The 12,154-nt window shown below is 39.9% G+C and overlaps 1 protein-coding gene across 1 annotated transcript; it reads right to left on the bottom strand.

Moving 5' to 3' along the window:
- LOC148870460 (uncharacterized protein At5g01610-like) lies at positions 1–10,150 on the bottom strand. Its single transcript, XM_088970673.1, has 3 exons — positions 9,677–10,150; positions 4,382–4,436; positions 1–534 (listed from the first exon to the last, which is right to left on the bottom strand). The coding sequence occupies exons 1-3, from the start codon at positions 9,761–9,763 to the stop codon at positions 164–166; spliced, it is 513 nt and encodes a 170-aa protein (XP_088826799.1). The 5' UTR covers positions 9,764–10,150; the 3' UTR covers positions 1–163.
- Between the last annotated feature and the right edge of the window lie 2,004 nt (positions 10,151–12,154).

Consider the following 12,154-nt stretch of genomic DNA (forward strand, 5'->3'; position numbering starts at 1 on the left):
TTTCCTAAATGATGATAATTAGACGATACATTAAAAGGTGAGAGTCATCAAATAAACACACAGAGGCTTTTCAAACAAGAAACATAATTCTACTTCTAGACCGACGTATCACGTATGAGAAGACTATGAAGCACCCCTACATACGTTCAAACAAAGCCAAAATTTAAAATTTATATACAATGATTCCATCTCTAAGGACCTCATAAGCCTCCCTCTTCCTGGATTTCTTCATCCCGGCCATGAAATGGATCTTTGATCCTTGGGTGGAAATGCTGGTCACCTTCACCCAAATCATCACCTTGGTCTTAATTCCTTCAACATCAGTTAGCTTTCCTTTCTCCAGGTACCCAGTCACAGTTGTGGCAAAACGCAAGACTGATGAGTCTCTGTACCCAACCTCACACACGGATGGTATGAACACAGTTAACTTCCCGGTCTCTTCGTTAAACTCATAGTTTGTAGCGTCACGAGGGAGGATGCCTACTGCCATGTCATACTCCCGCAACAGCTCTGGCAATGGCTTTTGCATTTTTCCTGCAAAAATCAAAAGATCACTTAATTGAAAATATTGCAGATTTTCATTCAGAAAAGGAAAAATATATATATGAATTCTTACCATAAATACCATAAGAACAAAGATAATGCATGATAACCGATTGCCCCACATCAATCGAATTCTTCTTGGAAGATGATGAGGGCAGATTTGGCCCTCCAGTGAATTGCGACACGTGGCACCTCGTGACAATTAGGCAAACACCCAGGCAACAACTAACCAAGTTGGTATCCCACCCGGGCACCAGTCTAGCTGGCCTGGCGTGGCCTGGCGCAACCTGCATGCGGCCTACGCACTGCCTGGTGCGGCCTACGGGACTTGGCCGGCCTGGATCAGCTTGGCACATGATTTGACCTGGCCAACCTAGCCGCCCATAAGACGCCCATACCCCACAAGCTCGATAGCTCACCAAGGAGCTCGCCAAAGAGCTCGGTAGCTCACCAAAGAGCTCGCCAAGGAGCCAGGCAGCTCGGCATAGCTCCCCCGGGCAGCTCGCCACTTGTAGGGTAGCTCGGTACAACCTAGCCTAGACACCGACCTGCCGACCTGACAACCTGGCCCAGACACCAACCTGCCGACTGACGTAGGTGCCGCCCTAACAACCTGGCCCAGGTGCCGACCTGGCCGCCTGACACAAGCGCCAGCCTGACGACCTCGAGGAATTCACCACCGTACCCCGGTTCTGACGAAATGTGACGAGTCTTACCGTTTGGAGGCTTTTCACCCACCTAATCCGCAAGGACTCCGGTATATAAAGATCTCACCCCCCAAAGGGGCGGAGGATGGAAAAAATGGAGGTAATCCCTGCTTTCTAACTCTCTTGTTTCTCCAATATCATCTTCAAAGCTCTCTACAATCAGAGTGCTAACTTAAGCGTTAGAGAGTCCCCGCCGGGAAAATACCCCCGGGTCCTCTGATTCAGTTCTCGCATGTCCTTCAGCTCCCGCCGCCTACAAAGAGGAGGAAAAGGTGGAGTTCTCGCAGATCCCTCAGCTCTCGCTGCCTACAAAGAGGAGGAAAAGATGGAGTTCTCACAGGTCCTTCAACTCCCACTGCCTACATAGGAAAGAAGATCACCTCATGCAGAGGGCAATCGGGTTGCGCTGCACCAGGGAGCTCCACCATTCTCTGAGTCACAGGCCGCCTAGTAGGGAGCTCGCCACCAGGCACTTCACCACTAGGTCAAATGACGAGGTACTTAGCCAAAAAAATTGACACATCACAAAAAATTGGTACGTGACCAGAAACGGTTACATCAATTGGCGTCGTCTGTGGAAAACGCTACAAAAAGCTAAGTTCTCATCCTACAAAAGCTAAGTTCTCATCTTACCAAAGCTAAGTCCTCACTTTTTAGAAATTAAAGCTATTGCTTTATAGTTTACATTTTTTATGAACTCAAAGACTATGCAGGAAGCTAACAGACTAAATAGCTCTACCAACCTTACTTTCAATTCAGATAATGCCTCATCAGTCCTCTCCGCAAGGTCCCCCCTACAAAGATGAGCTCTTTGTGGCTTCCGCGGGAGTTGGTGGCCAATAGACTACATAGGCGCCCTTACCGGTTGAGCCTTCCAAGGCTCCCACGTAAGCTGGCGACCTAAAGTTAGTAGTGCTGCCCCCGAAGGTCAAGCTCCTAGTAGCTTCTTGTAGGAGTGGGTGACCGGCATTACGAAGCTGATGCAGCACAATCGTAGCTCGACACCTCACAGGCAAAGCCTACGGGCCACGTTACTGCTTAAGACCCGGTTGCCTCTCCGGCACAGGCAAAGTCAAAAAAGAGTAGACTACGAGTCACTCCCAAAGCCTACGGGCCACATTACTACTTAAGAACTGGTCGCCTCTCCGGCACGGGCAAAGTCATAAAAGAGTAGACTACGAGTCACTCCCAAAGCCTACGGGCCACATTACTACTTAAGACTCGGTCGCCTCTCCAGCACGGGCAAAAGTCAAAGAAGAGTAGGCTACGAGTCACTCCCAAAGCCTACGGACCACACTATTGCTAAATATCCAATCTCTTCCTCAACAGAAGCAAAATCAGCAAAAGTGAACTATAAGTCGCCCTAGAGCCTAAGGGCTACACTACTGAACTGGCGGAGACCCCCTTGACTTATTGGCAGCTCGCCACATACAGGCAGCTCCCAAAGCCTAAGGAATTGGATCAGCACTTACTAGCTCGACTTACGGGCCAAAAGAAATCTACTCCCTTTGTTGAGTTACTCTTAGCTCGGGTGTGGGGGCAGATGATGAGGGCAGATTTGGCCCTCCAGTGAAATTACGACACGTGGCACCTCGTGACAACTAGGAAAACACCCAGGCAACAACTTACCAAGTTGGTGTCCCACCCGGGCACCGGTCTGGCCGGCCTGGCGTGGCCTGGCGCGACCTGCACGAGGCCTACGGGCAGTCTGCACGCGGCCTGCGCGCTGCCTAGCGTGGCCTGGCACGGCCTGCGTGACCTAGCCGACCTAGATCAGCCTGGCACATGATCCGACCTGACCAACATAGCCACCCATAAGACGCCCATACCCCACGAGCTCGGTAGCTCACCAAGGAGCTCGCCAAGGAGCTCGGTAGCTCACCAAAGAGCTCGCCAAGGAGCCAGGCAGCTCGGCAGGAGCTCGCCACAAGCAGCTCGGCATAGCTCCCCTGGGCAGCTCGCCACTTGTAGGAAGATCTCCTACCTGACAACCTGGACTAGACACAGGAGTAGTTTGGCGTATCGCAGGAAGTTCTCCTACCTGACAACCTGGCCTAGACACCGACCCGCCGACTGACACAGGCGCCGACCTGACAACCTGACCCAGGCACCAACCTGGCCGCCTGACACAAGCGCCAGCCTAACGACCTCGAGGAGTTCACCACCGTACCCCGGTTCTGACAGGATGTGATGAGTCTTACCGTTTGGAGGCTTTTCACCCACTTAACCCGCGAGGACTTCGGTATGTAAAGACCTCACCCCCCAAGGGGGGGGGGGGGGGAGGATGGAAAAAATTGAGGTAATCCCTACTCTCTAGCTCTCTCGTTTCTCCAATATCATCTTCAAAGCTCTCTACAATCAGAGTGCTAATGTAAGCATCGGAGATTCCTCGTCAAGAAAATACCCCCGGGTCCTTTGATTCAGTTCTCGTAGGTCCCTCAGCTCCCGCCGCCTACAAAGAGGAGGAAAATGTGGAGTTCTCGCAGGTCCCTCAGCTCCCACCACCTACAAAGAGGAGGAAAAGATGGAGTTCTCGCAGGTTCCTCAGCTCCCACTGCCTACAAAGGAAAGAAGATCACCTCATGCAGAGGGTAGTCGGGTTGCACTGCACCAAGGAGCTCCACCATTCTCTGAGTCACAGGCCGCCTAGTAGGGAGCTCGCCACCAGGCAGTTCGTCACCAGGCACTTCACCACTAGGTCAAATGACGTGATACTTAGCCAAAAAGATTGATACATCACAAAAAATTGGTACGTGACCAGAAACGGTTACATCAGAAGATATTCAAAGTGCCAACATATTGGGCCTATTGGCTTTATAAATTTATAACGACAATACTATTACATCCCATGGACTGATTTTTCTACAAATAGTTCATTTATTTCAAGGGCATATTTCAGGAGCAACAACAATAGCTTTGTAAGATGTTCTGGAGATCCAAAAAAAAAATGAAGCAAAGCCTATTCACAAATATTGCATATATGCACAATAATTTGAATTTCAGGCAAGAAACCAAGCCGAACCAAACCAAACAGAATATTTCAAATACTAATTCAAATTAAAGCATTTAAGAATCATGAAAATGGACACAAAAAGAGGAAAGGAACCAGAAGTAGGGAGAAAGAAATGTACCTTTAATTTTATTAACTAACCATTTCGCTCCACCTTCAATGCTGCTTGACAATGACTGAATATTTAAGAAGCTAATGTCAGTATGGAACTAAAACAATTACAGTTATTAGCTAATACTAGACAAAATTAAAAATCTAAAACAAAGCAGAAGATGACTCACATTATAGCATGAAAATGACAATCAGCCTTGTTAAATTTAGGTAAATAATGAATGAAGTTAGATGATCAACAAAAAGAAAAAGAAAAGGAAAAAAGAATGGAGTTGTTGCCTTAACACACAAATAAGCAATAAGTTAACCTAATAAATGACAATCAGCCTTGTTAAATTTAGGTAAATAATGAATGAAGTTAGATGATCAACAAAAAGAAAAAGAAAAGGAAAAAAGAATGGAGTTGTTGCCTTAATACACAAATAAGCAATAAGTTAACCTAATAAAAGCAGAAAGTCATATAGAAAAATGATAGGTTAGTCATGGAACAAACCTGAATTCAATCGTTTCATCTCAAAAGCCAAGCTAAGTCAGTTAAGGAGAACTCAATTAAACAAGTAATTATATATTTTTTAATTATTTAATGCAATGGATAAACCAAATACAATAAACATCAATATTCATGAACCCAAACCGAGTCAGGCATAGGTCAGTGCAGCCTGGCTTGCTGAGAATTCCTTATGAGGAGACCGCAATGGTAAACAGCAGGCCATATGCAAATAAATCCACAATCAACCTAGGGAATAATTATGCTAGATGAATGGAATGTGCACATAGAAGAAGAACTGAAGATATCAATCATGGTAGTTAGTTTTGGTGGAATGGAATGGCCTGGTTTAACATCAAAGAGAATCTGAATGAACTTTATCTTCCCTGTTTGTGTATGCCTTTCCTTCTAGGTTTTAGAGAATCTCAAAGATTGCAGGTAATTTTTCTCACCAATTTAATTTGGTAAAAAAACATATCTTGTATAGGACAACTTGATATAGTTTTCAAGGCGCCAAGGCGAGGCTAAGCGACTGGGGGGCGTCTTGTCGCCTAGTCACCTAGGCATCGCCTAGGCGATGGATTTTTTATGTTAAAAACATAAATCCTAGGGTAGTTCCCTAGGTACCATAACCATATTTCTTTAATAATTATTCATGATTTTCATAAGAAAAGTATAAATTTCATATTAAAATATAGAAAATCAACAAATTCATGAGAAGAAAAGGAAGAAGGAAAATAAAATTCAAAAAATATAGGGGCTGAACCCTTATTTTTGTTATAGGAAAAGAAAAAAATAAAAAATATTGGTAGTAGTAGTAGTAGAAGAATAATATATGGAAGAGGAAAATGTGCTGATTAGATAAAATTTTTAGTTCTTCCTTATTGGTTCAGGTTTTTAAGTCTTTGAGGGTTCAATACAGCATTTAGCAATGTTTGTGTTGATTAAACCCTAATAAATAAGAAAATCATAAAAAGAAATTAGTATATAAACACACAAAATAATTATTTTAGTTTAATAATGTCTATTTTATAATTATAATCTCAAAAAGAATGAATAAAAAAGTATTTTATAGTAGGAAGTAGAAAATTGCTAGGCGATTAGGCGAGGCGAGCCTCAAAGGGCGCCTTTGTCACCTAGGTGTCGCCTTGACAACTATCTTGAATGAAGCCAGGAAATCCAGTGTTTGCTGTCAGAACTAATGTTGCATGGACTCTCCTAAATAGACACGTCCACTTTAGACATGCATGAAAGTTCAGCACTCCATGGATTCTTGAGGAGACGTGTATATAACATTCCTTTTTAAAATAAACAGCTAATTTACAAGGTGAACGTCATTTTTTGTATCAACTGTTAATTGATAACAAAGGCTACATTTGAGACCCCCCTTCTGCAGGTATTTGATGTGAGCTTCAAAAAACATCAACTATTTTAATGGTATAATGCTTTTCCACAGAGGTGTCTATGAGTTCATGTTTTCTCATCTTGCTGAGTCAGAATCGTGGACATGCCTTAGGTTCTGGTTCCCATATCCCCCTCCATGCAACATTTCCCACCCCCACCATGGTTAAATGTGCTTTCTACCCATTCCCCACTTATCCTACCCAACCAAGAATCTCTGTAAAAGAACAAAAGAAGCAACCTGACAAGATCATCTATGCAGCATTTCATCTTAGAGTTGATCACCAACTTGAACCATTCTTTAACCTGTTGGGTGATTGATTAATAATGTCTTAAAATCACAATAGGCAAGACATATTATCTGGAATTTAAGCTCTGCCACAATTTCGTTATAGTGGAAGTACCACTGGACTACAAACCTCACATATTGTTCAAAAACCAATACAATCATGTATCTCTATTAATTGCTTTAGAAGGTAACTTGCTAATCACAATTAATTGTTGCCTTTGGACTTAATAAACCAATACAAGATGAAATCAGTTTCTTTAATCTACAAGGACTATAGATATGAGACAATATGTCAACTTGGTCGTATGATGTTTCATTAGTAAAAATGTTGTATAGGTTCCTTAATTATAAATATATAATGAATTTCAACATGTAGTTATTTTTTATCTTGTTTCACCCTCTGTAATCATCTGAGGATGTGTTTCTTGGTTCTACTTCATTATAGAAGGTTTTCAGTATGATAACCCTTCCCCAAGTGCATATCCACAGATCCACCCTTTTGAAATACTCCTTAACTAAAAAATCACATGGATGGATGCCCTAGAACCAAGGTTCAAAGTATCGATACAATACGCCCTGTATCGGGCATATTTTATTGTATCTTTTGGGTCCTGATACACCTGTTCACAGGTGTTTCGGGACCCCCCCCCCCCCCCTTATCTTAATAAGAAAACACTAAAAAGCCTCCCCAAAAATCAAGTTTTGAAAAAAAAAAACTAAAAAAACATAACGCTCATAATTTTTAGTACCAATACGCCTCTGCCGATACACGGGCGTATCGATACTTTGAACCTTGCCCAGAACATCTCCTTCCTTGATGAACTGTCATATCAATCCTATATTCCTATGGATGGAAAACCATTAGAGTTATAGACAATTGATTTATGAAGGGAGTCCTTCATGGAAAAGTTCTTCCTTCCTGATTTTCTAATCAGAGTATAAACTTTTTGATGGATTGTGATAATTAAACTTATTATCTGACAGATTCTACACTCCTAGTAGCTGAAAAATCTAAATACTCCTTTCATGCCAACTATGGATGACTAAAAAGAATGTAAAACTTATAAAGAACTTGCTCACAACAAATGATTTAGAATGATTTAGAACTTTCTCATTATGGTTGAAGTTCAGTTCAATCACCACAGAAATGATTTAGAATCACTAGAATATTGTCAAGGACGGACAAATGTCATGAATGATATATCTTTATGATTGCAATACTAAATATGGAAGCCAACATTCTTAGTAGTTTGTTCTATCAATGCATCTATGGTCAAATAATGAACTGCAGCAGGCTCTCAAATGTTAATTTTGGGGATGTTTTCGTTCATTGACTTAACTGGTTGAAGAGATAAAACTACATACCAGCAAATTTGAAAACTTTCCCTACTATACCATAATCATAATTAAGATCTGCTGTTTTGTAACAACGTGCTCTCATTATTAACATATATCAATATGTACAATAGGCACTTATTGTGAACCTACTGAAACCCTTTCTTTGAGTCAGAAACTGAAATTATATTCATTTAACAGAAAGCACAAGACAATACAAAGAAAGACGAGATCCTACCATATACAACTACAGATTGGTGATGGTCTGTTCTCTTGTGATGAATATAATAAATAATACAATTCTTCACTTATATATATATATATATATATAATATATAATATAATATAATGAAAGGCCAAAGAACAATAATAGGCCAACTAGACAGGATGGATATTGTTAGTACTATTACTAATGGAATGGGATTAGGTGCATAGTCCTTCTTCCTAACCTCAGCTTCTTGAATCATGGAATCAGCTTAATGCTGTTGCTAAATAAACTACAAAGAAGCTGATGCTGTCGTGTGGACTCAACAGTCATAGATGACTTTACTATTTCTTCAGTTTGGAACCTGATCTGTGAAGATGGCAGACAAGTTGATTGGAAATTAGTTTGGTTCTTACCCAATGTTCCTAGACATTGCTTCACAACTTGGAGAGCCCTCATTGAACTGTGTCTATTTTGGTAGTACAAGCACAAAGAATGTGGATCGTTTTATTCTTTGGATGCAGCTTTTCAGATAAAATCTGACTTGTACCTTAGTTGCTTTAATCTAATAGAAGAAGAATGCTTAGGTGGTGCTGTGAGATCATATAGATGAAAAGAATCTTCATAGGAGATTTTATCATTGATAATATTGGTCATGTTGTTCTCTGCAGTGCTGCTTATAATGTGTGGCAGGAGAGGTATCACCATCACTTTTGTGGACAGTTGAAGACACTGGAGGCTATATATAAAGTGATTTGGAAAAGTATTTATTTATGCTTGCTAATCAGCCAAAGCCTGTTCTGGATAACTCTCAACACCAATCAGTATTAGCAAATTCTCATTTTCATATTGATCTCAGTCCCTTGATTCGGTATACAGACACATGGCCCAAACCTCCTTCACATTTCCAGTCTTTGAATTCAGATGGGTCACTTTTCTCCCAACCTTAACCATTTCGTACAAAGTGGCGAAGTGCAAATTGTATATCTCAGATTGTAAAGCATGTTGATTTAATGAAACTTTTACATCGGTTTTATTTAAAGCATAAAGTAATAATAACCCACTTCCTATAATCCTATTTGCGGTTTAAGACATCATTGATTTCATTTAAATCGATAAGGTTTCCAAATCTCCCTCTTAGGCAGATCATCAGTATTCAGTGGTTTATGACCTTCGCCACTGACAAAATACTACATGCATTAACAAGAAGCAAACCAACATGCCTTATAAAACTGAAAAGAGAATTCCCACAGTGATTGACGGAGGCTTCAACCAGAAGTTACTTTTTTTTAACATTAAACGTTAATTATCTCCAGGTTTAAACTATGCGTTTAAGGAATAAATAACGACAATTAAATACAACCTAGCTATGAAAGCTGAAATTCCGGTCCTCTTCTAGGTTACCCAACAACTAAAAGAAAAGAAACATCAAAATGATCTGATAAACCAAAATCAATTGAGTTAAGAGATTAAACATAGAGTTAACAAAAAGAAAAAAAGAATAAAAAAGTAAAAAACACTGCTCACGAACAGAAAATATTTGAAATCCTAGTTTTGTAGGTGAAGATACAGATAAAGAGGACCATACGTTGAGATCATCGCCGACGGAATCGAATTCCTTGCTGGCTCTCCTGCTGAACCAGTAGGACCCCACCTTGTTCAGGATCTGATCCATTAACGTGCTCTCTCTCTCTCTCTCTCTCTCTCTCAGAGGATTAAATAGATTACTAGACTATCTCTCAGGAAGCGAAAGAAGCAATCACTTCCGAAACTGGTTTCCTTTTCTCCGAAAATCGTCCCCGCAATCTGCAGAGAAAAAGGGCGTCGGGTCTTCCCTGCGACTTTTCTTTGTACATGTCCGGTCCGGTCCGGTCATCTGACTTCGCTCTTATTTTAATTCATTTCTTATTTTCTTGTTAATGCGGTTAAATGCTTAAAATGGAAGATAATGTGAATGCGATGATAAAACTTAGAAGTACGAACTTCTGGTTGCCCGCTATTGCTTAGGATTTAGGAATTCCTACAACTACTGCTCTACAAGGTGGTTTGGACTTCAGACTTTGGCGGGATTGAACAAACAGAGCCCCGGGCCGTTAATCTATGGACTACTGCCCAATTGATTTTCATGGACAGAGACACTGAGCCAGTAGATGATTTTCAAATTTAGCGGAGCCCAGACCCAGTATATCTTCATGATTAGATCAAGCACATTTCTACGTAGATATACATTTAGTAATTTATTTATTTTTTGGGTATTAAGTAATAGAGCTATGTAGCAGAATAAACAATTAATTAGGCCAGACCCTTCCGTTTAGGGCTGCAAACGATATCCTTTTATCCAAATTCAGATTTGAAGCCGATCCCATTAGGGTGACCCGAGTTTGATATGTTTATATTAAATTCGGGTTGCGGGTTATGGGATGGAGGGTGGACTACCACAATTGTGTAGATATAAAAAAAAAGTGATATGTTTATAACTGGATCGAATATGCATCCACCCTTATCCGATATAACAATATCCAAATTTAATTCTATTTCATTTAAATATATACACTCATACATACTTAAATTTTATATTGTATCAGTGGAATAAGTTCAAATTCTTCATTTTTACAAGATTGTCGTAAATTTAAGTTTATTTTCAATGCATTTCGCTAATGCAATATAATGTTGAAGTCATTTTTAATCCATTTTATTAACGTATAATCTTCTAATTATTTTTAGTTTAATTTATTAACGCTATTCAATATCTCGTTGCAATTCATATGCATTCCAATCCCATAGATAAAATACTATTGGAACTCAAATATATACGAGTCAAATTTGGATTTGATTAGATACTTTTGCAGCCCTATTTTTGTGCAGTGCTGTTTCTTTTTTTTTTTTTTATAAGATGAATAAAGAGATTACGGCCTTGCATTTCCCCCCCACCCCCCATTAAAAAAAACCATACAAGGAGATATTCCTAATGCTTTATGAATGATGTGACCATGGTCTTATGAGGACCAAAATCCGATTTGCAAGGGTTTTAGAGCTGTCTCATGTGGATTTAGATCTGCTCCTAACACAGTCCCAACAAGCCATTGCAGCTGTAAACATCTCTCTTTTCCTTCATGGCAAGATGTCCCCAATGTACAGCTGCAATAGCTTGTTGCAACATTGTTTGGAACCATGTTGTTGGGAGCAAATGTAGATGTTTCATAGGGGTCTTTTGGAACACATAGGGAGATTGCGGGAAGTAGGGAATAAGGATCTACTGCAAATCGAACACTACCAATAATATCCCAACATAGCTCAATTGTGGCTGCTGGATAGGGATGCTTTGATAATAGCTTAAGTGGCTTAACCAAGGGCCTATTCATTTGCTTTGAAGTCTGACATCTGTAAGTACAATAATTACATTAAGAAATATATTGGTTTTGGTGAACTTTTTTTTCTTTTGAACTCTGAATGTAAAGAATGTTGTTTTGAATTTTGAACTCTATAAATGATCAAATATCCGTTTTGACCCTATATATGAGAGTTTTTGTTTGTCTTTTTTAGAGTATCATTGAAAAACAAAAAAATCCGTTTTGACCCTATATATGAGAGTTTTTGTTTGTCTTTTTTAGAGTATCATTGAAAAACAAAAAAAAATTGAAAGAGAAAACCAACAACCATTTTTCTCTTAAAGTTAAAAGATTCCTCTTAAGAGATAAAAATTAAGAGAAAACAAATAGGCCCTAAACGACTTAAAAGGATTTTGTTTTTAGTGAATTAGTTATTAAGAAGATTATAAGCTCCTTCCAAGCTGAAGCTGAATTTAGGTTGATCGTTATATCTTTGAATGGTTTATTGTTTAATTATTTTTGTCCACTAAATAACAAAAATGGCAAAACAGTAACTCATCCACTCCAACCACTTCAGCCGTGACATTAATGTCTAAAGAACCTTTAGTTTATGGTAAAAAACGTAAAAGACCTGAATAATGATCTATCCCTATAGAATGCTGTGTGTGTGTGTGAGAGAGAGAGAGAGAGATTAATCTTCTAATAAGCAAAAATATCTTCTTTCAAATGGGGGGAGG

This window comes from Nelumbo lutea, chromosome 2, assembly GCF_056320005.1.
Source record: "Nelumbo lutea isolate HS-2025 chromosome 2, American lotus-T2T, whole genome shotgun sequence".
Classification (NCBI taxonomy): Eukaryota; Viridiplantae; Streptophyta; class Magnoliopsida; order Proteales; family Nelumbonaceae; genus Nelumbo; species Nelumbo lutea.

Coding starts and splice junctions, on each gene's coding strand:
- LOC148870460 (XM_088970673.1), bottom strand. CDS start 9,763: ATGGATCAGATCCTGAACAAGGTGGGGTCCTACTGGTTCAGCAGGAGA. Junction 4,437..9,676: donor CCGTCGGCGATGATCTCAAC/GTATGGTCCTCT, acceptor TTAAATATTCAG/TCATTGTCAAGCAGCATTGA. Junction 535..4,381: donor GTTAGTTAATAAAATTAAAG/GTACATTTCTTT, acceptor TGATTTTTGCAG/GAAAAATGCAAAAGCCATTG.